Genomic DNA, 24,859 nt, shown 5'->3' with positions numbered 1-24,859 from the left:
CTTTCTTTTTTTAAATTAATTTATTTTGATTGGCAGATAATTACAACATTGTGATGGTTTTTGCCATATATCAACATGAATTGGCCACAGATATACATGTGTCCCCCGATCCTGAACTTCCCCTCCCACCTCTCTCACTACCCTAGCCCTCTGGATTGTTCCAGAGCTCCAGCTTTGGGTGACATGCTTCATGCATTGAACTTGCACTGGTCATCTGTTGTTTCTGTTTGCATGGAATAACTTTTTCCATCTCCTCACTTTCATTCTGCATGTGTTTTTAGGTCTGAAGTGAGACTCTTGCATGTTGAAAAGGCATCTTAAAATCCAATCAGTCTCCCAATATCTTTTCCTAAGACTGTTTTGGTATTTTTTTTTTACTGATGTACAGTTGATGAAAAATATGTAGTTTACAGGTGTGCAGTATAGTGATTCAATTTTTAAATGTTATATTCCTTTGATGGTCGTTATGGAATAGTGGCTGTATTCACTGTGTTGTACAATATATCCTTGTAGCTTATTTTACACATAATAGTTTGTACCTCTTAGTTCACTATACGTATATTCTTCTTGCCTTTTCTCTCTGGTGACCATTAGTTTGTTCTCTATTTATCTGTGAGTTTGTTTCCTTTTCATTATATTCACAAAATTATATTCTGTAGTAATTTTTAGATTTCACATATGTATGATATAGAATATTTGCCTTTCTCTGTCTTACTTAACTTAGCATAATAGTTAAAATTTTAAAAATTAATTTTATTGAAGTATAATTGCCTTACAATGTTGTGTTAGTTAATGGACAATAGAAACTAACTTAACATTGTAAAGACAACAACTTTGTAAAGACAACTTGAATTTTCAGTAAGACATAATCATTCTTTCCCTTTCCTTTCTCTTATTATCTGATGATTTTTCAGACTCCTCACGTTCTTATTCCCCTGCTTCTAAAGCAATTTTAAAAGATTTATGTTGAAATATAGTTGATGTACAGTATTATAGATTACAAGTGTATGGTACAGTGATTTACAATTTTTAAAGTTTGCACTCAATTTGTAGTCGTTATGGACTACTAGCTATATCCCCTTTGTAATACAATACACATTTGTAGCTATTTTATACATAGTGGTTTGTATCTCTTAATCTTTTCTTTAATTAATTTATTTTAAGTGGAGGTGAATTACTTTAAAATATTGTAGTAGTTATTGCCATACATTGACATGAATCATCCATGGGTGTACATGTGTTCCCCATCCTGAAATCCTTCCAACCTTCCTCCCCATCCCATCTCTCAGGGTCATCCCAGTGCACCAACCCTGAGCACCCTGTCTCATGCATTGAACCTGGACTGATCTATTTCACAGATGATAATATACATGTTTCAATGATATTCTCTCAAATCATCCCACCCTTGCCTTCTCCCACAGAGTCCAAAAGTCTGTTCTTAACATCTGTGTCTCTTCCACTGTCTCACATATAGGGTCATGATTACCATCATTCTAAATTCCGAATATATGGGTGAATATAGTGTATTGGTGTTTCTCTTCCTACTTGCTTAATTCTGTATAGCAGGCTCCAGTTTCATCCACCTCATTAGAACTGATTTAAATGCATTTTTTTAATACCTGAGTAATATTCCATTGTACATACGTACCACAGCTTTCTTATCCATTCATCTGCAGATGGACATCTAGGTTTCTTCCATGTCCTGGCTATTGTAAACAGTGCTGTGATTAACATTGGGATACACATGTCTCTTTCAATTCTTGTTTCCTCAGTGTGTATGCCCAGCAGTGGGATTGCTGGGTCGTATGGCAGTTCTGTTTCCAGTTTTTTAAGGAATCCCCACACTGTTCTCTAAAGTAGCTATACTAGTTTGTGTTTCCACCAACAATGTAAGAGGGTTCCCTTTTCTCTGCACCCTCTCCAGCATTTATTGTTTGTAGACTTTTTGATAGCAGGCAATCTGACTGATGTGTGATGGTACCTCATTGTGATTTTGATTTGCATTTCTCTGATAATGAGTGATATTGAGCATCTTTTCATGTGTTTTTTAGCCATCTGTATGTTGTCTTTGGAGAAATGTCTGTTTAGTTCTTTGGCCCGTTTTTTGATTGGATCATTTATTTTTCTGAAATTGGGCTGCAGGAGTTGCTTGTATATTTTTGAGATTAGTTGTTTGTCAGTTGCTTCATTTGCTATTATTTTCTCCCATTCTGAAGGCTGCCTTTTCAAGTTGCTTAGTTTCCTTCATTTTGCAAAAGCTGTTAAGTTTATTTAGGTCCCATTTGTTTATTTTTGCTTTTATTTCCATTACTCTGGGAGGTGGCTCATAGAGGATCCTGCTGTGATTTTTGTCAGAGAGGTTTTTGCCTATGTTTTCCTCAAGGAGTTTTATAGTTTCTGGTCTTACATTTAGATTTTTAATCCATTTTGAGTTTATTTTTGTGTATGATATTAGAAAGTGTCCTAGTTTTATTCTTTTACAAGTGGTGAATTAGTATTCCCAGCACCACTTGTTAAAGAGATTGTCTTTTCTCCTTTGTATATTCTGGCTTCCTTTGTCAAAGATAAGGTGTCCATAGGTGTGCGGATTTATATCTGGGCTTTCGATTTTCCATTGATCTATGTTTCTGTCTTTGTGCCAATACCATACTGTCTTGATGACTGTAGCTTTGTAGTATAGTCTTTAAGTCTGGCAGGTTGATTCCTCCAGTTCCATTATTCTTAAGATTGCTTTGGATATTTGAGGCTTTTTTTGTATTTCCATACAGATTGTGAAATTATTTGTTCTAGTTCTGTGAAAAATACCATTGGGAGTTTGATAGGGATTGCATTAAATCTATAGATTGCTTTGGGTAGTATACTCATTTTCAATATATCGATGCATCCAATCCATAAACATGGTATATTTTTCCATCTATTTGTGTCATCTATGATTTCTTTCACCAGTGTTTTATAGTTTTCTATATATAGGTCCTTTGATTCCTTCAGTTCAGTTCAGTTCAGTTGCTCAGTCGTGTCCAACTCTTTGCAGCCCCATGAACCACAGCATGCCAGGCCTTCCTGTCCATCACCAGCTCCCGGAGTTCACCCAAACCCATGTCCATCGATTTGGTGATGCCATCCAACCATCTCATCCTCTGTCGTCCCCTACTCCTCCTAGCCTCAATTTTCCCAGCATCAAGGTCTTTTCAAATGAGTCAGCTCTTCACATCAGGTGCCCAAAGTATTGGAGTTTCAGCTTCAACATCAGTCATTCCAGTGAACACCCAGGACTGATCTCCTTTAGGATGGACTGGTTGGATCTCCTTGCAGTCCAAGGGACTCTCAAGAGTCTTCTCCAACACCACAATTCAAGAGCATCAATTCTTTGGCGCTCAGTTTCTTTATAGTCCAACTCTCACATCTATACATGACCACTGGAAAAACAATAGCCTTGACTAGTCGCACCTTTGTTGGCAAAGTAATGTCTCTGCTTTTTAACATGTTATCTAGGTTGGTCATAACTTTCCGTCTAAGGAGTAAGCATCTTTTTATTACATGGCTGCAGTCACCATCTGCAGTGATTTTGGAGCCAAGAAAAATAAAGTCAGCCACTGTTTCCACAGTTTCCCCATTTATTTGCCGTGAATTGATGGGACTGGATGCCATGATCTTAGTTTTCTTAATGTTGAGCTTTAAGCCAACTTTTTCGCTCTCCTCTTTCACTTTCATCAAGAGGCTCTTTAGTTCTTCACTTTCTGCCATAAGGGTGGTGTCATCTGCATATCTGAGGTTATTGATATTTCTCCCAGCAATTTTGATTCCAGCTTGTGCTTCCTCCAGCCCAGCATTTCTCATTATGTACTCTGCTTCTTAGGTAGATTTTTTTCCTAAGTATTTTTTATTTTTTTTTTTGCAATGGTGAATGGAATTGTTTCCCTAATTTCTCTTTCTGTTTTCTCATTGTTAGTGTATAGGAATGCAAGGGATTTCTGTGTGTTAATTTTATATCCTGCAACTTTACTATACTGACTGATTAGCTCTAGTAATTCTCTGTTGGAGTCTTTAGGTTTTTCTATGTAGAGGATCATGTCATCTGCAATCAGTGAGAGTTTTATTTCTTCTTTTCCAATCTGGATTCCTTTTATTTCTTTTTCTTCTCTGATTGCTGTGGCTAAAACTTCCAAAACTATGTTGAATGGTAGTGGTGAAAGTGGGCATCCTTATCTTGTTCCTGACTTTAGGGGAAATGCTTTCAATTTTTCTCCATTGAGGATAATGTTTACTGTACATTTATCATGTATGGCTTTTATTATGTTGTATTTTCCTTCTATTCCTGCTTTCTGGAGGGTTTTTATCATAAATGGATGTTGAATTTTGTCAAAGGCTTTCTTTGCATCTATTGAGATAATCATATGGTGTTTATCTTTCAATTTGTTAATGTGGTGTATCACATTGATTGATTTGTGAATATTGAAGAATCCTTGCATCCCTGGGATAAAGCCCACTTGGTTATGATGTATGCTCTTTTAAATATGTTGTTGGATTCTGTTTACTAGAATTTTGTTGGAGGATTTTTGCATCTATGTTCATCAGTGATATTGGCCTGTAGTTTTCTTGTTTTGTGGCATCTTTGTCAGGTTTTGGTATTTGGGTGCTGGTGGCCTCATAGAATGAGCTTGGGAGTTTGCCTTCTGCAATTTTCTGGAAGAGTTTGAATAGGATAGGTGTTAGCTCCTCTCTAAATTTTTGGTAGAATTCACCTGTGAAGCCATCTGGTCCTGGGCTTTTGTTTGTTGGAAGATTTCTGATTCTATTTCTGTGCTTGTGCTGTGTCTGTTAAGATTTTGCATTTCTTCCTGGTTCAGTTTTGGAAAGTTATACTTTTCTAAGAATTTGTCCATTTTTCCCAAGGTGTTCATTTTATTGGCATATAATTTCTGATAGTAGTCTCTTATGATTCTTTGTATTTCTGTGTTGTCTGTTGTGGTTTCTCCATTTTCCTTTCTAGTTTGGTTGGTTTGATTCTTCTCCCTTTCTTTCCTGACAAGTCTGGCTAATGGTTTGTCTATTTTATTTATCTTCTCAAACAACCAGCTTTTAGCTTGTTGATTTTTTCTATGGTCTTCTTTGGTTCTTTTTCATTTATTTCTGCCCTAATTTTTATGATTTCTTTCCTTCTACTAACCATGGGGTTCTTCATTTCATCTTTTTCTAGTTTCTTTAGGTGTAGAGTTAGGTTATTTATTTGGTTTTCTCTTGTTTCTTGAGGTAAATTTGTATTGCTATGAACCTTCCCTTTAGCACTGCCTTTACTGAATCTCATAGGTTTTGGGTTGTTGTGTTTCATTTTCATTCATTTCTATGCATATTTAGATTTTTTTTTTTATTTCTTCTGTGATTTGTCAGTTATTCAGAAGTGTGTTGTTTAGCCTCCATATGTTTGTATTTGTAATAGTTTTTTTCCAGGGAAAAGAGGCCCTGTGATCAGAAAAGAGGCTTGAGATGATTTCAATTTTTTTGAATTTACCAAGACTAGATTTACAGCCCAGGATGTGATCTATCCTGGAAAATGCTCCTTATCCACTTGAGAAAAAGATGAAATTCCTTGTTTTGGTGTGAAATGTCCTATAGATATTAATTAGGTCTATCTGGAATATTGTATCATTGAAAGTTGTGTTTCCTTGTTAATTTTCTGTTTAGTTGATCTGTCCAGAGGTGTGTGTGTGGGGTTGTATATGTGTTTATCATATCTATTCTGACTGTTTTGAGGGAATATCTCATTGTGGTTTTGATTTACATTTGCCTGATAATAGTGACATTGATCATTTTCATGTGCCTTTTGGCCATTTTCATGTCGTGTTTGGAAAAGTGTCTATTCAGTTCTTCTGTGCTTAGTCGGTCAGTCCTGTCCCACTCTCCAGCCCCATGGACTGTAGCCTTCAAGGCTCCTCTGTCCATGGGGATTCTCCAGGCAAGAATACTGGAGTGGGTTGCCATGCCCTCCTGCAGAGGATCTTCCCAATCCAGGGCTCGAACCTGGGTCTCCAACATTGCAGGTAGATTCTTTACTGTTTGAAGCACCAAGGAAGCTCAATTCTCCTGCCCATTTTTATTTTTTGATATTTAAATTTATGAGCTGTTGATGTATTTTTGGTAATAATTCTTATCAGTCATGTAATCTGAAAATATTTCCTCCATTCAGTACATTGTTTTTTGTTTTTGCTAATGCTTTGCTTTGCTCTGTAAAAGCTTTTAGAAACAGATAAAAAATTATTTTATGACTTATGTCAGAGAGTGTCCTGCCTTTGTCCTGTTGAAATTTTATGTTAACATTTTGGTCTTTAATCCACTTGATATTATTTTATTTTTGTATATGATGTTAGAAGATATTTTAAATACATTGTTCTACATGATTCTGTCCAGTTTTTACAGCACTGCTTATTGAAGATTTTTTTCACCTGTGGTATATTCTTGTCTCCTTTGTGATAGGTTAATTGATGTTCAGTTAGTTGACTTGTTTCTGGATTCTCTGATCTGTTCTCTTGGTCTATTTGTCTGTTTTTGTGCCAGTATGATACTGTTTTGTTTAATGTAGCTATGAAGTCAGGGAGTTCATCTCTGTTCTTTCTCAAGATTGCTTTGGGTATTTAAGTTTTTTTTTTTGTATTTCCATATAAATTTTAAAATAATTTTCTCTAATTCTATGAAAAATGCCTCTGATATTTTGATAGGGTTTGCACTAAATCTGTAGATTGCCTTGGGTAGTATATTAAATCTTCCAAACCAAGAACACAAGATAGCTTTGTTTCTGTTTGTGTCATCTTCAGTTACTTTCACTTGTGTCTTATAGTTTTCCAAGTGTAGATTTTTACTTCCTTAAGTAGGTTTATCCCAAGATATTTAATTCTTTTTGCTGGTATAATAAATAGGATTGTTTCCTTAATTTCATATTTTGATTGTTTGTTAGTGTATAGGAATGCAACAGAGTTCTCTATATTAATTTTGTATGTTACAACTTTCCTGAATTTCTTAATGAGCTCTAATAGTTTTCTGGTGGTGTCTTTAAGATATTCTACATGTAGTATCATGTTTTTTGCAAACTGTCAGTTTCAGTTTTTCCTTGCTGATTGAGATTTCTTTTATTTATTTTTCTTATTCAATTTGACTAGAACTTCCAATAGTATGTTGATTCAAAGTGGTGAGATTTAGCATCCTTGTCTTGTTCCTGATTTAAGAGGAAATGCTTTCAGCTTTTCATTGTTAAGAATGATGTTATGTGTAAAGAATGATGTTATGTGTAGTTTTGTTATATATGGCCTTTATTATGTTGAGATATGCTTCCTCTGTGCTCACTTTCTGGAGATTATTTTCTCTTTTTTTCCTTTTCTTGTTTTAAAAATTTTAATTGGAGGCTAATTACTTTACAATATTGTAGTGATTTTTGCCATACATTCAGATGAATTAGCCATGGGTGTACATGTGTTCCCCATCCTGACCCTCCCTTCCACCTCCCTCCTCATCCCATTCCTCAGGGTCATCCCAATGTACCAGCACTGAGAACCGTGTCTCATATATTGAACCTGGACTGGCAATCAGTTTCACATATAATATTCATGTTTCAATGCTATTCTCTCAAATCATTCCACCCTCGCCCTCTCCCACAGAGTCCAAAAGTCTGTTCTTAACATCTGTGTCTCTTTTGCTCTGTGGCATATAGGGTCATCATTACTATCATTCTAAATTCCATATATGTGGGTGAATATACTGTATTGGTGTTTTTCTTTCTGACTTACTTTGCTCTGTATAATAGGCTCCAGTTTCATCCACCTCATTAGATCTGATTCAAATGCATTCTTTTTAATAGCTGAGCAATATTCCATTGTGTGTATGTACCACAGCTTTCTTATCCATTCATCTGCTGATGGACATCTAGGTTGCTTCCATGTCCTGGCTATTGTAAACAGTGCTGCGATAAACATTGGGGTACACATGTCTCTTTCAATTCTTGTTTCATCAGTGTGTATGCCCAGCAGTGGGATTGCTGGGTCGTATGGCAGTTCTGTTTCCAGTTTTTTAAGGAATCCCCACACTGTTCTCCATAGTGGCTGTACTAGTTTGCATTCCCAGAAACAGTATAAGAGGGTTCCTTTTCCTCCCCACCTTATGGAGGGTATTTTATCATAAATGGATGCTCAATTTTGTTGAAAGCTTTTTCTATTTCTACTAAGATGATCATAATGAGTTTTATTCTTCAGTATGTTGTATCACATTGATCAATTTGTGTGTACTGAAAAAAATCCTTGCATTCCTAAGATAAAAAATGGTGTATGAGATTATTAATGTTCTTCTGGATTGATTTGCTAATATTTTGTTGAATATTTACATCTATGTTTATCAGTGATGTTGGTCTGTAATTTTTTTTTTTTTTTGGTGACTTGTTTGGTTGGTATCAGGATGATGCTAGCCTCATAGGATAAGTTTGGACATACTCATTCCTCTGAAATTTTGAAACAGTTTGAGAAGGATAGCTGTTAACTATATTCTCTGAAAGGTAAAATTCTGTTGTAGATCCATCTGATCATGGAGTTTTGTTTTGTTGAGACTTTTAAAATTACTAAATCAGTTTCACTGCTGGTATTTGGTATATTAATCTTTTTTGTTTCTTGCTAGCTTAGTCTTGGGTGATTGTACATTTCTGTTTATTTTTCCGTTTCTTCTAGATTTTATTGACATACAGTTGTCCATGGTAAACTCTTAAGTTCCTTTGTATTTCTGTAGGGTCAGTTGTAACCTCTCTTTTTTCATTTCTGATTTTATGTATTTGGCTTATTCCTTTTTTTTTTTTGATAAGTCTAGCTGAAAGTTCATCAATTTTGTTTATATTTTCAAATAACCAAATTTGAGTTGCGTTTATCTTTTGTATTGTTTTTGTCACTATTTCATTCATATATGCTCTGATCTTTATGTTTTGTTTCATTCTACTTGCTTTGGGTTTTGTTTATTTTTTTCTAGTTCTTTTAGGTATAATTTTAAATTTTTATTTGAGGTTTTACTTGTGTCCTGAGGTAAGATTATATGTCTATAAGCTTCCATCCTAAAAGTATTTTTGATGCATCCCATAGGTTTTGGATAGTCATGTTTTTGTTTTCATTTGTCTCTGTGTATTTTTTTTTTTTAAATTTCGTGAGTGGTCCATTGGTTCTTTAGTAGCATTTTATTTAGTCTCCACATGTTTTTGTTTTTTACAGTTTTTTTTTTTTTTTTACAGTTGTTTTCTAATTTCATACTGTTATGGTTGGAAAAGATGCTTGGTATGATTTCAAATTTTGAAAATTCACTGCTGTTTATTTTGTGGCTTAGCATGTGATCTGTCCTATAGAATGTTCCATTTGCACTTTAAAATAATGTGTTTTCTTCTTTTTTTGAATGGGTTGTCCTAGTGTGTGTGTGTGTGTGTGTGTGTGTGTGTGTAGCAATTAGAACCATCTGGTAATATATGTCATTTAAGGTCAGTGTTTCCTTATTCATTTTTTTTTAATCTGGCTTATCTGTCCTTTGATGCACATGGGATATCAAATGCTCTATTATTGAGTTATTATTGATTTCTCCCATCATGTCCATTAACCTTTACCTTATGTATTTAGATGTTCCTATTTTGAGTACATACATATTTAAAATTGTTTTAACTTCCTCTTGGAATAATTCCCTGATCATTATATAGTGACCTTCTTTGTTTTCTGTAACTGTCTTTGAATTCTGTTCAAATAGACTCTTTGAAGTCTATTTTGTGTAACATAAGAATTGCTACTCTGACTTTCTTTTGATTTCCATTTGTATGGATTACATTTTTTTCATTCCCTGACTTTAAATTTGTGTGTGTTTTGTTTGCTTGTTTGTTTGTTGTTTGCCACACCGTGTGATCTAAATTTCCCAACCAGGGATCAAACCTGTGGGCCCTGCAGTTGAAGCACAGATTTTTAACCACAGATTTATATATATTCTTATATATATAATTATAATTATATATATATATATAAATATATATTTAATATGTGTTTAAATAAATAGAATATGCATATAAATGTGTGTGTGTCTTGTTTTTGTAACCATTCAGCTGCTCTTTGTCTTTTGGAGGATTAGTCTATTTGCATTCAAGGTAGTTCTTAATAAGTATATTTTTATTGCATTTTGTTAAGTGTTTTGGGGTTGTTTTGTAGGTCTTCTTTCTTTACCTTTCCTCTTTTGTTCTCTTCTCTTTTGATTTGATACCTATCTTTAGTGCTGTGGCTGGATTCCTTTCTGTGTGTATATCTATCACTACAGATGGTGACTGCAGCCATGAAATTAAAAGACGCTTACTCCTTGGAAGGAAAGTTGTGACTAACCTAGATAGCATATTCAAAAGCAGAGACATTACTTTGCCAACAAAGGTTCGTCTAGTCAAGGCTATGGTTTTTCCTGTGGTCATGTTTGGATGTGAGAGTTGGACTGTGAAGAAGGCTGAGAGCTGAAGAATTGATGCTTTTGAACTGTGGTGTTAGAGAAGACTCTTGAGAGTCCCTTGGACTGCAAGGAGATCCAACCAGTCCATTCTGAAGGAGATCAGCCCTGGGATTTCTTTGGAAGGAATGATGCTAAAGCTGAAACTCCAGTACTTTGGCCACTTCATGCGAAGAGTTGACTCAATGGAAAAGACTCTGATGCTGGGAGGGATTGGGGGCAGGAGGAGAAGGGGACGACAGAGGATGAGATGGCTGGATGGCATCACTGACTCGATGGACGTGAGTCTGAGTGAACTCTGGGAGTTGGTGATGGACAGGGAGGCCTGGCGTGCTGCGATTCATGGGGTCACACAGAGTCGGACATGACTGAGCGACTGATCTGATCTGATCTGATCTGATGAGGTTTTAATATAGCAATATATGTGAGTGGAGTTGAGGTCCTATATATATGTCATCTAGCAATATATAGCAATCATATATACATATGCTGCTCTTTTATATTTTTTCGGAGATTTTTAAAGTTGCTGATCTCTTAATTTCAAATGTTTTTTAATGGCCTTGCATTTGTAATCTCTTCCCCTCATGATTACTGTATTTGATATCATATTTTACAACTAATTGTTATGGGTATCTCATGTCTCCTTATTGTGGATATTGCTAAGTCACTTCAGTCATGTCCAACTCTGTGTGACCCCATAGACGGCAGCCCACCAGGCTTCCCCATCCCTGGGATTCTCCAGGCAAGAACACTGGAGTGGGTTGCCATTTCCTTCTCCATATTGTGGATATAGATGATTTTAATGCTTTTTCCATTAATTTTCCTGCTAGCTTTGTCTGTGGATGATTTCTTACCTTTACTGAATGTTTATCTTTGAACAGGATAGAAATTCCAGAAATAAATAGTCACAATTATGATCAATTAATCTACAAGAAAGGAGACAAAGCTATACCATGGAGAAAAGACAGTATCTTCAATAAATGGTGGTGGGAAAACTGGACAGCTAAATGTAAAAAAAACGTGAAATTAAAATATTCTTTATCACCACACACAAAAGTAAACTCAAAATGGATTAAAGACCTAAATGTAAGATTATATACTATAAAACTCTTGGAAGAAAACATAAGAACACACTTTGACATAAATTGTAGCATTATCTTTTTTAGTCAGTCTCCTAGATTGACTAAAAAATAAACAAATGGGACATAATTTGTTTTGCTATGCAAAAACTTTTGAGTATTTTTAAAATGTGACATAATTTCCTTTGCTATGCAAAGGAAGCTTTTGCATAGCAAAGGAAACCATAAACAAAACAAAAAGACAACTGGCAGAATGAGAGAAGTTGTTGGCAATCCACTCCAGCACTCTTGCCTGGAAAATCCCATGGACGGAGGAGCCTGATAGGCTACAGTCCATAGGGTCGCAAAGAGTCGGACACGACTGAGCGACTTCACTTTCACTTTCAATCTCCAAAATATATAAACAGTTCATGCAGCTCTATGTAAAAAAATGCTATCATAAATGGGCAAAGTAAATAGGAATTTCTACAAAATAAACATTCAGATGGCCAAGAAGTACGTGAAAATACCCTCAGCATTGCTAATTATTAGAGAAATGCAAATCAAAACTACAAAGAGATATTTACTTATACCGATTAGTATGGTCATCATCAGAAGGTCTACAAATGCTATAGAAGGTGTGGAGAAAAGGGAGCCCTCCTACAGTGTTGGTGGAATGTAAGTTGGTACAACTACTATGGAGGATGATATGGACGTTTTTAAGAAACTAAAAATAGAGTTACCATATGATCCAGCAATCCCACTCCTGGGCATATATCTGGGAAAAAAAAAACATGGTTGGAAAAAGTACATGCAACCCTGTATTCATTGCAGTGCTGTTTACAATAACCAAGGCATTGAAGCAACCTAAATGTTCATCAGTTGTTTAATGGATAAAGATGATAGGGTACATATATAGAATGGAATATTACTCAGCCATTAAAGAGAATTAAATAATGTCATTTCCAGCAACACGGTGGAGCTGGAGATTATCATACTTAGTGAAGTCAGACAGAGAAAGATAAATATATGATCTTGCTTATATGCAAAATCTAAAATAATAGACAAACAAGCTTATTTACAAAGCAAAAAAAGTTACAGGATTTAGATAATGAGCGTATGTTACCAAGGTTAAGGGTGAGAGGAGGGATAGATTGGGAGTTTGGGATTGACATGTACACACTGCTATATTTAAAACAGATCACAAACAGGACCTAATGTATATCACAGGCAACTCTACTCAATATTCTGTAATAATCTAAATGGGAAAAGAATTTGAAAAAGAATAGATACATGTATGTGTATAATTGAATCACTTTGCTATACACCTGAAACTACATGTTGTTAATCAACTATACTCCAATATAATGTAAAATTTTTGAAAAAAAGTGTAAATAAAGAATAAATAATGGTAAAAAAAAAAAAAAGATTTTCCCACACACTCTGTATTCCAATTTTGTGGGATTCAAATTTGTGGGAAATCAGGTTTCTCTAATCAGAATTTAAGAGAGCTAATTTTGAAAGCTAACACCATATACGGTGATAGTGGAAACCTTGGGAAGTGTTGATGAAGGAGGTCCGAAAGCTCAATTCAGAGATTTTGAGATAATAATCTTAATAACATTGTTTGACTTTATGTAGCAAGGAATCATTTATAAACTACTATACCATATTTGGGAAACCTCAGTGGCTCAGTGATATAGAGTCTACCTGCAGTGTAGGAGACAGGAGTTCAGTCCCTGAGTGAAAGGACAGAGGAGTAAAAGACAGAATGAGAAGGATGAGAGGGATCAAGAGACTAGATTATCAGAAGAACCAGGAAATTACTAGAAGTTATGGAGATATGTTAGAGAAGACTCTTATGAGTCCTTTGGACTGCAAGGAGATCAAACCAGTCAATCCTAAAGGAAATCAGTCCTGAATATTCATTGGAAGGACGGATGCTGAAGCTGAAGCTCCAATTCTTTGGCCACCTGATGTAATGAATGGACTCATTGGAAAAGATTCAGATGCTGGGAAAAATTGAAGGCAGGAGGAGAAGGGGTGACAGAGGATGACATGGTTTGATGGCATCACCAACTCGATGGACATGAGTTGGATCAAGCTCTGGGAGTTGTTAATGGACAGGGAAGCCTGGCGTGCTGCAGTCCATGGGGTTGCAAATAGTTGGACACGACTGAACTTAACTGATGGAGACATATATGAGGAGGACATTGTCATAAGGGTTAAATGTTACAAAAGATGTAAAATGAAAATTTATCACTAATTCTGAGCAGTATGTTTTGAGGCAAAATATTTTCTGACATTAAAATTGATGTATGTTTGACAGGGAAATATAGGTCAACCAAATATAATAAACTTGTTTGTGTTACTTTTGTTTGAGCCTTCTTAAATATACCATTTGTTCATGGGCTATTACTGTCATCAGGTTTGCATATTTAAATTCAACAAAAGGAGTATTGATTTTTCATACTTTCCTGTATTAATATTTTGTTGGTTAATATAGTATTGTCTTGTATTGACTAAAAACCCCAGCAATCCCACTGCTAGGCATACACACCGAGGAAACCAGAATTGAAAGTGACATGTGTACCCCACATCGCAGCGCTGTTTACAATAGCCAGGACATGGAAGCAACCCAGATATCCATTGGCAGATGAATGGATAAGAAAGCTGTGTACATATTCCATTGTAATGTGGACATATACACAATGGAATATTACTCAGCTGTTAAAAAGAATGCATTTGAATCAGTTCTAATGAGGTGGATGAAACTGAAGCCTATTATACAGAATCAAGTAAGTCAGAAAGAGAAACACCAATACAGTATATTCATGCATATATATGGAATTTAGAAAGATGATAATGATGACCCTATATGTGAGACAGCAAAAAAGACACAGAGATAAAGAACAGACTTTTGGACTCTGTGGGAGAAGGCCAGGATGGGATGATCTGAAAGAATAGCATTGAAACATATATATTACCATATGTGAAATAGATTGCCAGTCCAGGTTTGATACATGAAACAGGGCACTCAGGACCAGTGCACTGGGAGGCCTCTGCGAGATGGGATGGGGAGGAAGGTGGGAGGAGGGTTCAGGATGTGGGACACGTGTACACCCATGGCTGATTCGTGTTGATGTATGGCAAAAGCCACTACAATATTGTAAAGTAATTAGCCTCCAATTAAAATAAATTAATTTAAAAAAACACCTCAAATCCATTCTAGAAAGACAAAGGAACACTTACTGACAGATGCTGATGTATAATCACAAGTTTTTAAACTGTATAGCCTCATGCAGTCAGAAAATATTCACTGGATTTGTCATCAAAACATGAAATTGGAAATCTGTCTTTAGTGGATTTTCCATTTTTGCTATTGGATCTTCTCTTTAATTACAAGAATCAATACTAGGTAAAAACAGTATTGAAGGAAACAGGAGATTTTTTTATGTTATGAATAATTCTAGCTATGTTCATACTCATTTGACAGTGTATACACAGTAAATTAATTTTGATATACCTCAAAAGATAACCATTGAGGTTTTATACCAATTAGTAAATGAAAATTTGGCTTCATATAGTTTGTTATGTGAAAATAATTACTAAACGTATGAAAAGATGATGTTATTATAAGTAGAATTTCAGCTCTGGAGCATCAAGGGCTATATCCTTTAGAGCAGTAGCGAAGTTTCTTTTTCTGGAATGAAATAATAGGAATTACTTGAACTTCAACTCTCCATTTGTCCCTTTAATATCACAGATCACCATAATTAACTACCAGTGCCTTTTAGAGAGTTTGGAGAAACTTTCTGAGGCTTCACAATTAATCATCTATTCTAGGAAAATTAACAAAACATAAGAAATAATTTTGCAAAAATTAAAAATAAAAGGAATGTTGATGGTCATTTCACAGCATCCAATTGTAATCCATTTTATTACATGAAAAAATAATTTATGTGTTGTTTTTGGAATGTGTCCTCAAACCTAGTTCATGCTTACATCTGAGAGGGAATGCATCACTCTATAATAAGAAACATAAGTTTTGACTTCCTGTCTCCAGCTTTTCAGACAGTGGCACCAAGTGTGGGTCTTTAGTTTATTTTATGCGTTATTTTCTTGTATTTGGAAAATTCTGATAAAGAAAAGCGCTCTTTTTCCTTATTGCCACTATAGCTCACTGGTATAAAACCTCATGTACTTTGGAACTGGGAATAGAGCAGTAGACATTCTGAAAGTTAATATTCATATATGACACTTCTTGAAATATTGACTAGAGGGATGTAATAAAAAATGATTACCTTTACTTCCATGGTGGAACTAATTCTTAAAGTATACTTTAAAAATTCCAGTGAAATCAGCCTGCCAAGCAGTGTTTTCATATCCTCAGGTTACTGTACAGTTTCCTTTAGCCTTCCTTTTGCCTCTTAGTTTGCCTCTTAGTTCCATGCCACTATAAAAAATGGTTATAAATTATGACAATGGAATGTGATTTAAATGATGATGAAGCAGATGGCTTACTCTTCAGCAGTTAGAAGGAAAGCTCAGGTAACTCATTTCTTAGCTTCAAGACAACTCATTCATATTAATCTTACCTGCAGTGACCTTTTTGGGGCTTATTTAATAATAAAATTTAAAAATATTTGTCTCCCATCTGAAGACATAAACCTTTCTGACATGCACAAAATTTTTCATTAAAATGCTCTTTATTCTTTCCTTTTTTTCAAGTACAGTGAAGTTATATTTCAATAACTTTAAACAAATTAAATATAAAAGAAAAAAATCAGTTAACTAATTTACTAAGTATCCCAGAGCAATGTGTGCTAATCAATAGCAGCATTTGTGGAGCTTACATTATTAATGAAATATCCTTAAGTGTACTGGTAAAATACCTAGATATGAAAATAATTGGGACTGTTTATGAATGTAAATTAGACATAGTTTCACTCTGCCTTCTGTGATACAACTCTTATGGATAACTAATAGTATGCTCTAAGACATTATCACTTTGGCTATCTTCATTTCATTCGTTATATTATAAGTATAGTAAAGTTGATCTAAACTGATTACTCAAATACTTAAACCTTTTCACCCAAATGGATGAATCTCTGTTCTGTGAAGGGAGCTTATGCAAGTAATTTTTGTATTTGTTAACTTTTATAATACTTGCTTTGCTTTACCACCAATATATGTTTATTTAGTTTCTATAACTTGGTTCTTTTTATTTTTTTTATTTTTAAAATTTATTTATTTTATTGGAGGCTAATTACTTTACAATTAGTGGTTTTTGCTATACATTGATATGAATCAGCCATGGGTGTATATGTGTCCCCCATCCTGAATCCCCCTCCCACCTCCATTCCCATCCCATCCCTCAGGGTGACCCCAGTGTACTGGCCCTGAGTTCCCTGTCTCATACATCAAACCTGGACTGGCTATCTAGTTCACATATGGCAATATACTTGTTTCAATGCTATTCTCTCAAATCATCCCACCCTCGCCTTTTCCCACAGAGTCCAAAAGTCTGTTCTTTATCTCTGGGTCTCTTTTGCTGTCTCGCATATAGGGTCATCGTTACCATCTTTCTAAATTCCATATATATGCATGAATATACTTTATTGGTGTTTTTCTTTCTGACTTACTTCACTCTGTATAATAGGCTCCAGTTTCATCCACCTCATTAGAACTGATTCAAATGTACTCTTTTTAATAGCTGGGTAATATTCCATTGTGTATATGTACCACAGCTTTCTTATCCATTCATCTGCTGATGGACATCTAGATTGCTTCCATGTCCTAGCTATTGTAAACATTGATGAACATTGGTGTACACGTGTCTCTTTTCAGTTCTGGTTTCCTCAGTGTGTATGCCCAGCAGTGGGATTGCTGGGTCATATGGCAGTTTATTTCAAGTTTTTGAAGGAATCTCCACACTTTTCTCCATAGCAGCTGTACTAGTTTGCATTCCCACCAACAGTGTAAGAGGGTTCCCTTTTTTCCACACCCTCTCCAGCATTTATTGTATGTAGACTTTTGGATAGCAGCCTTTCTGACCAGCCTGAGATGGTACCTCATTGTGGTTTTGATTTGCATTTCTCTGATAATGAGTGATGTTGAGCGTCTTTTCATGTGTTTGTTGGCCATCTGTATGTCTTCTGTGGAGAAATGTCTGTTTAGTTCTTTGGTCCATTTTTGATTGGATCGTTTATTTTTCTGGAATTGAGTTGCAAGAGCTGTTTGTGTATTTTTGAGATTCTTTGACAGTTACTTAGTTTGCTATTATTTTCTCCCATTCTGAAGGCTGTCTTTTCACCTTGCTTATAGTTTCCTTCGTTCTGCAAAAGCTTTTAAGTTTAATTAGGTCCCATTTGTTTATTTTTCCTTTTATTTCTATTATTCTTGGAGGTGGGTCATAAAGGATCCTGCTGTGATTTATGTTGGAGAGTGTTTTGCCTATGTTTTCCACTAGGATTTTTATAGTTTCTGGTCTTACATTTAGATCTTTAATCCATTTTGAGTTTATTTTAATGTATGGTGTTAGAAAGTGTTCTAGTTTCATTATTTTACAAGTGGCTGACCAGTTTTATGTTTAAAATTGAAGTTCATCTTTCTTTCTATTCTTCAACATTTCAAGGGAAAAATCTTAACTAATTTTAAAACTATACAATTCAAATAACTTGATATTTTTGGTTTTCTACAATCTCATTTTTTCTTGCCCTATGAACAGAAAGTAAAGTTAAATATAAAGACTATAGATGTGTAGTTTAAAGATTAGTACATGGTCAACTATTTCACTATATCTGGCTCTGTAGTAGCAGATTGCATGATAAGCTGAAGGTTAGGGAAATTATGTTAAATATCTCAATAGGTGATTTATCACTTACAAAGCCTATAGAGCCGGAAGTTCCTTAAGTCCATTCACAGTTACATTCAAGAATTGGTAGCCGGTTGATTTTTATACTGACTTTGAGGTACATTACAGTTGTGATGGGGGATTTGAACTATTTGGACAGCTGCTGGAAATGTCATTCTATTAATAGCAAGACATGTGTCTGACTATGCCTACCATTCCCTTCCTTCATTATTACTTACTAACTATAAGATAACATGGTTACTCTCTCCTGTGGACACTGTTACTTTTAAACATTTCTTTTGTAGTCAGAATTTGAACCAGAGAAAGAGTTCTTATCATGGTTTGCTTTTCTGAGAAATGAAATTCCCAAGAGTAGAAGTCTCCAGACTCAGGTGAATTTTATCTCCAGTTATGGGGGTGGGAACTAAATACATATACATATTATTAATATTTCAGATGATGAATCAGTAATCTTGAATGAGAGAGATGCCAGAAGCTTAAGTGATAGAACAGTTTGATTGTAAAAGCCTTATTTACAAAATTTCACAAAAATAAATGTTTTATAAGATGTAGAAAAATGTTGCTTGCAAATAAATATAGTCAGGTTGATTTGTAGATGATTAAATAACTGTACTAAAATAATATTACTTAATGCATTTAAGCAATTCCCACAAAAGTAGAACTGAAAATCACTATGCAGAAATTGCTACTAACTCATCTTTGCTTTTTTAATAGCTTAACTTCTTTTTAAAATTTTTGATTTTCTTTTCCTTTGCTGTATTTTCTTCATAAATTATTTTTCCCCTTTAGGACAAAGTTGAAGAGCAAGCTATGCAAGGAGAAGATCAGGTAAGAAAATAATAGTAATAGCAACAACAAAATCTATTGAGAAATGTTAAGTAAAAAATAATTTGGTGTAATGCTAAGAACTGAATATGATAAGATGGATATACTCACCTTTATAATTTTATGATTCAAAGTATAGTTACTAAATTGCTTTGGAATTGCTACTGTTAACAGCTGCCTGTAATGTGGAACAAAATTGAGTCAAATGGGATCTTTTCTGTACATTAATTACCCAGCTGGAAACATCTGGATGGCTAATTGTTTCACTTTGCATGGAGACCATTTAAGTTTGTTCTGTAAAAGTTTTAGGACCTCATCTCTTTTGGCTCTGGCATTTTAGATGTCCTGATAGTTGGAAACACTATCCTTTCTCTTCTGTACTGTTTAAGCTGTGTGTGTGTGTGATATGGTGTATGATGTCCAAGTTATTGGTGGACTATTATTAATTATTTTGTGTTTTTGCTAGTGTGTAAGAGCTATTAAACAGTAGGATTTTTTTTTTTCATTTTTCATAGGGGGTATACCTGTTTACCAGAGAATTTCTTATGATTGATTTACCTTGATACTAAAGATGTGTCTTACAAATGAGAAAAATTTGCAAGTGAATACACAGAGAAACTGTTAGAATATGGATATATTCATCAAAGAGATACTAATTTATTAATTTTCAGTCACAGAACATAACAGAAAGAATTGTTACATGTAGTTAGCCATGGCAGGTATGGAAAGTGCACTGGGATATTCATTTGTAAATTTCCTTGTATATATAAACTTAAATTGTTTATGTATAAGTTAACAGTTTATGGATGTTTAAAAAATTTATTGTCATCCTAGGTAGGATATATAAACACTCAATTATAAAATTTGATAATCACTTATTAGAATTGTATAAGATTGATACCTTGAACCCAGATTTGAATGTAAAGAGTTTCCATTTAGCTAGTTTTGAGCATTGATATGACCTCTCTCTCCTGAGTTCTGAAGTTCTTAGATTCTTTTGAGTTTCTGTATTTTCTGGTTTTAATCCCTTTCAGCCTACTGTTGTAGTATATATCTTTGGTGTTTATAGTAGTCCCCAGTAGGAAGATACAAGTATATTCTCAATTGTAAACTAAGTATTGTCTAATTGACAGTTCTCAAGTGAAATTTTATAAAAATACTGTTGAGTTAATCTTATCTTGGACCATCATGGGTGTATAGCAACCTCAGAGAAATCACGTGTCTAAACTATTCAGCAGAGTGGTTTCAAATTTAGACTCAAGAGTCAGGCTGCCTGGATTTACATTTCAGATAAAACTTACTGTGACCTTCTGCACTATACTCAACTGCTCACGACTTTCATTGCTTTATCTCCAAAATGGAGATAATGCCAATGCTGAAAACTGTTGTAAATATTGCCAAAGATAATTATCTTTAGTGTTTTTGTATATAGTATTTGGTAAATATTATCTACAGATGCTATTGGAGAAGGCAATGGCAACCCACTCCAGTGTTCTTGCCTGGAGAATCCTAGGGACGGGGCAGCCTGGTGGGCTGCCGTCTTTGGGGTTGCACAGAGTCGGACATGACTGAAGCGACTTAGCAGCAGCAGCAGCAGCAGCTACAGATGCTATATCTCTTCCTCCTCCTCTTTCTCTTATTTCCACTCCTCTTCCAACTAATTCATATCCTCCTCATTGCTCTTGCTATTGTTGTTGTTATTTTATAGCTATATCCTATGGTTTCCTGGGGCTTCCCAGGTGGCACTAGTGGTAAAGAACCTGCCTGCCAATGCAAGAGATGTAGGATATATAAGAGATGCAGGTTCTATCCCTGAGTTGGAAAGATACCCTGGAGGAGGGCATAGCAACCTACTCCAGCGTTCTTGCCTGGAGAATCCCATGGACAGAGGAGGGAATGGCAGGCTACATTCCATAGCATCTCAAAAGATTCAGACATGACTGAAGTGGCTTAGTACACATGATGGTTTCCTAGCTCTCTGCTCCAAACTATACTGCATAGTTCAGTCAGAAAAATCTTTCCTCAACATTGTCTTCAAACATTCCCTTGTGCAAAAAACTGATTAAAATCAGACTGCCAAATCTACTATTAAAAGTCCCTTGTGAATATAATGCCTATCTGTAATGCCAGCTCTCCAGTTCATTTTTCAGTATTCTGAACTTTCCTAATTGATTTCAAGCAATTAAATCCTATTGATGTTGCAGGTGAAAAACAACAGGTGGTAATAATGGAGAGGAGACATCTTGAAAAATTATGATGGTGATAGTAAAAGTAATAATATTAACAGTTTTTACTTGTAAACTGCAAAACACTCATATATCAGTAAATATATGTGTTGTGTTAGTTACCCAGTTGTGTCCGACTCTTTGCAACCCCATGGACTGTAGCATGCTAGGCCTCCCTGTCCCTCACCATCTCTTGAAGTTTGCCCAAGTTCATGTCCATTGCATCATTAGTGATGTCATCCAGCCATCTCATCCTTTGACGCCCTCTTCTCCTTCTGCACTCAATATTTCCCTGCATCAGGGACTTTTCCAGTGAGTTGGCTGTTGAGATCAGGTGACCAAGATACTGGAGCTTCAGCATCAGTCCTTCCGATGAGCATTCAGGGTTGGTTTCTCTTGAGATTGACTGATTTGATCTCTTTGCTGTCCAAGGGACTCTCAGAAGTCTTTCCTAACACCACAGTTTGAGGGCATCAATTCTTTGGCACTCTGCCTTCTTTATAGTCCAGCTCTCTCAACTGTTTGTGACCACTGGGAAGACTGTAGCCTTGACTATGCTGACCTTTGTCAGAAGAATAATGTCTGCTTTTCAACACACTGTATAGGCTTGTCATAGCTTTCCTGCTGAGAAGCAATCATCTTCTGATTTCATGGCTGGAATCACCTCCACAGTGATTTTAAAGCCAAAGAAGGAGAAATCTGTCACTACTTTCACTTTTTCCCTTTCTATTTGCCATAAATTAATGGGATCAGATGCCATTTTCTTAGTTTTTTTTTTTTTTTTTTAATCTTTAGTTTTAAGCCGCCTCTTCCACTCTCCTCCTTCACCCTGATCAAGAGGCTCTTTAGTTCCTCTTCACTTTCTACCATTAGAGTGATATCATCCACATATCTGAGGTTGTTGATGTTTCTCCCACCTATCTTAATTCCATCCTGTAACTCATCTTATCCATCCTGGCATTTCTCATGATGTACTGAGTGAATATGTTAAATAAACAGGGTGACAGCAGACAGTCTTGTCATACTCTTTTATCAATTCTGAACCAATCAGTTGTTCAAAACAGGGTTCTAACTCTTGCTTTTGACCTGCATACAGGTTTCTCAGGAGACAGATGAGATGGTCTGGTATTCCCATCTTTAAGAGCTTTCCACAGTTTGTTATGATCCACATAGTCAAAGGCTTTAGCATAGTCAATGAACCAGTGATAGATGTTTTTTCTGGAATCCCCTTCTGTTCGGGTTCCCCTGCCTTTTCTAAATTCAGCTTGGATGTCTGGAAGTTCTTGGTTCACGTAATGCTGAAGCCTGGCATGCAAGATTTTAAACATGACCTTACTAGCATGGGAGATGAGTGCAATGGTCTGATGGTTAGAACATTCTTTAGCACTATCCTTCCTGGGAATTGGGATGAGGATTGATCTTTTCCAGTTCTGTGGCCACTGCTGGGTCTTCTAGATTTGCTGACATATTGAATGCAATACTTTGATGGCATCATCCTTTAGAGTTTTGAATAGCTCTACTCGAATTCCAACACATCCACTAGCTTTATTAACAGCAGTGCTTCCTAAGGCCCACTTGACTTCATACTCCAGAATGTCTGGCTCTGGGTGACTGACCACAGCATCATGGTTATCCTGTCCTTCAAGATCTTTTTTGAACTGTTCTTCCATGTATTCTTTCCACCATCTGTTCTTTCCATCTCTTCTTGATCGCTTCAGCATTTACTAGATCTTTACCATTTCTGTCCTTTATTGTGCCCATCTTTGGGCAAAATGTTCCCATGATATTTACAGTTTTCCTGAAGAGATCTCTAGTCTTTTCCCTTCTGCTGTTTTCTTCTATTTTTATGCACTGTTCATTGAAGAAGGCCTTCTTGTCTGCTATTCTTTGGAATGCTGCGTTTAGATGGATGAACCTTTTCTTTTCTCTCTTTCTTTTCTTTTCTTTCTTCTACTATTTGTAAAGCCTCATAAGATGACCACTTGGCATTCCTGCTTTTCTTTTTCTTTGGGATGGTTTTGTTCACTGCTTCCTGTATAATATTATGGACCTCCGTCCATAGTTCTTCAGTTTTTCAAGTGCACAGTTTACTATATCTAATCCCTTGAAAAAATATATATGTATGTTTGCATGTAGACTGGTTCCAAATAGGAGAAGGAGTATGTCAAGCCTTTATATTGTCACCCTGCTTATTTAACTTACACGCAGAGTACATGATGAGAAACGCTGGGCTGGAAGAAGTACAAGCTGGAATCAAGATTGCCAGGAGAAATATCAATAATCTCAGATATGCAGATGACACCACCCTTATGGCAGAAAGTGAAGAAGAACTAAAAAGCCTCTTGATGAAGGTAAAAGAGGAGATTGAAAAAGTTGGCTTAAAGCTCAACATTCAGAAAACAAAGATCATGACATCCGGCCCCATCACTCCATGGGAAATAGATGGGGAAACAGTGGAAACAGTGTCAGACTTTATTTTCCTGGGCTCCAAAATCACTGAAGATGGTGACTGCAGCCATGAAATTAAAAGACGTTTACTCCTTGGAAGGAAAGTTATGACCAACCTAGATAGCATATTAGAAAGCAGAGATATTACTTTGCCAACAAAGGTCCGTCTAGTCAAGGCTATGGTTTTTCCAGTGGTCATATATGGATGTGAGAGTTGGACTGTGAAGAAAGCTGAGCACCGAAGAATTGATGCTTTTGAACTGTGGTGTTGGAGAAGACTCCTGAGAGTCTCTTGGACTGCAAGGAGATCCAACCAGTCCATCCTAAAGGACATCAGTCCTGGGTGTTCATAGGAAGGACTGATGCTTAGGCTGAAATTCCAGTACTTAGGCCACCTCATGCGAAGAGTTGACTCATTGGAAAAGACCCTGATGCTGGGAGGGATTGGGGTCAGGAGGAGAAGGGTACGACAGAGGATGAGATGGCTGGATGGCATCACCGACTCGATGGACATGAGTTTGAGTAACTCCAGGAGTTGGTGATGGACAGGGAGTCCTGACATGCTGCTATTCTTGGGGTCGCAAATAGTTGGACACGACTGAGCGACTGAACTGAATTGATGTATATTTTTAGATGTACAGAATGCTTTACAGATCCTTTCCTAACTGATATTTTTCAACAGACAAAGGCAAAGGATTTCTCTGAAGGGGTAAATATGCACAAAAAAATATATGCACTTTTGGGTATTAGAGAAAATCTTGAGTTTTTTGCGAAAAGCCTCAGCCTTCTTAGAACAGATTAGTGGATTATGAACTGATGGTTAGTCCTAGTGGTGTACTGGGGACACGACTCTTCAAATAGTAGTTTGTGAGGAAGGGTCATCCCTAATGAAGAGTTTGAGTGAAGGGATAGGGATTGGAAAGCACAATGTATGTTTGGGAGAT

General features: G+C 35.8%; 1 protein-coding gene across 3 annotated transcripts in view; it reads left to right on the top strand.

The window, feature by feature from the left end:
• Positions 1-24,859, top strand: part of LOC101903477 (uncharacterized) — a 461,195-nt gene that overhangs the window by 27,266 nt on the left and 409,070 nt on the right. For all 3 annotated transcript variants that reach the window (XM_059883702.1, XM_024988550.2, XM_024988549.2), the window contains exon 6: positions 19,207-19,245. Coding sequence is in view for 2 of the 3 variants with exons in the window: in XM_024988550.2 (XP_024844318.1) it covers positions 19,228-19,245 (18 nt within the window). In the remaining variant the exon portion in view is untranslated. The remainder of the gene's footprint in view (positions 1-19,206; positions 19,246-24,859) is intronic.

This window comes from Bos taurus, chromosome X, assembly GCF_002263795.3.
Source record: "Bos taurus isolate L1 Dominette 01449 registration number 42190680 breed Hereford chromosome X, ARS-UCD2.0, whole genome shotgun sequence".
Taxonomy (NCBI): domain Eukaryota; kingdom Metazoa; phylum Chordata; class Mammalia; order Artiodactyla; family Bovidae; genus Bos; species Bos taurus.
Note: the sequence above shows the minus strand (reverse complement) of the source record. Positions and strands in the feature narration are given on the sequence as shown.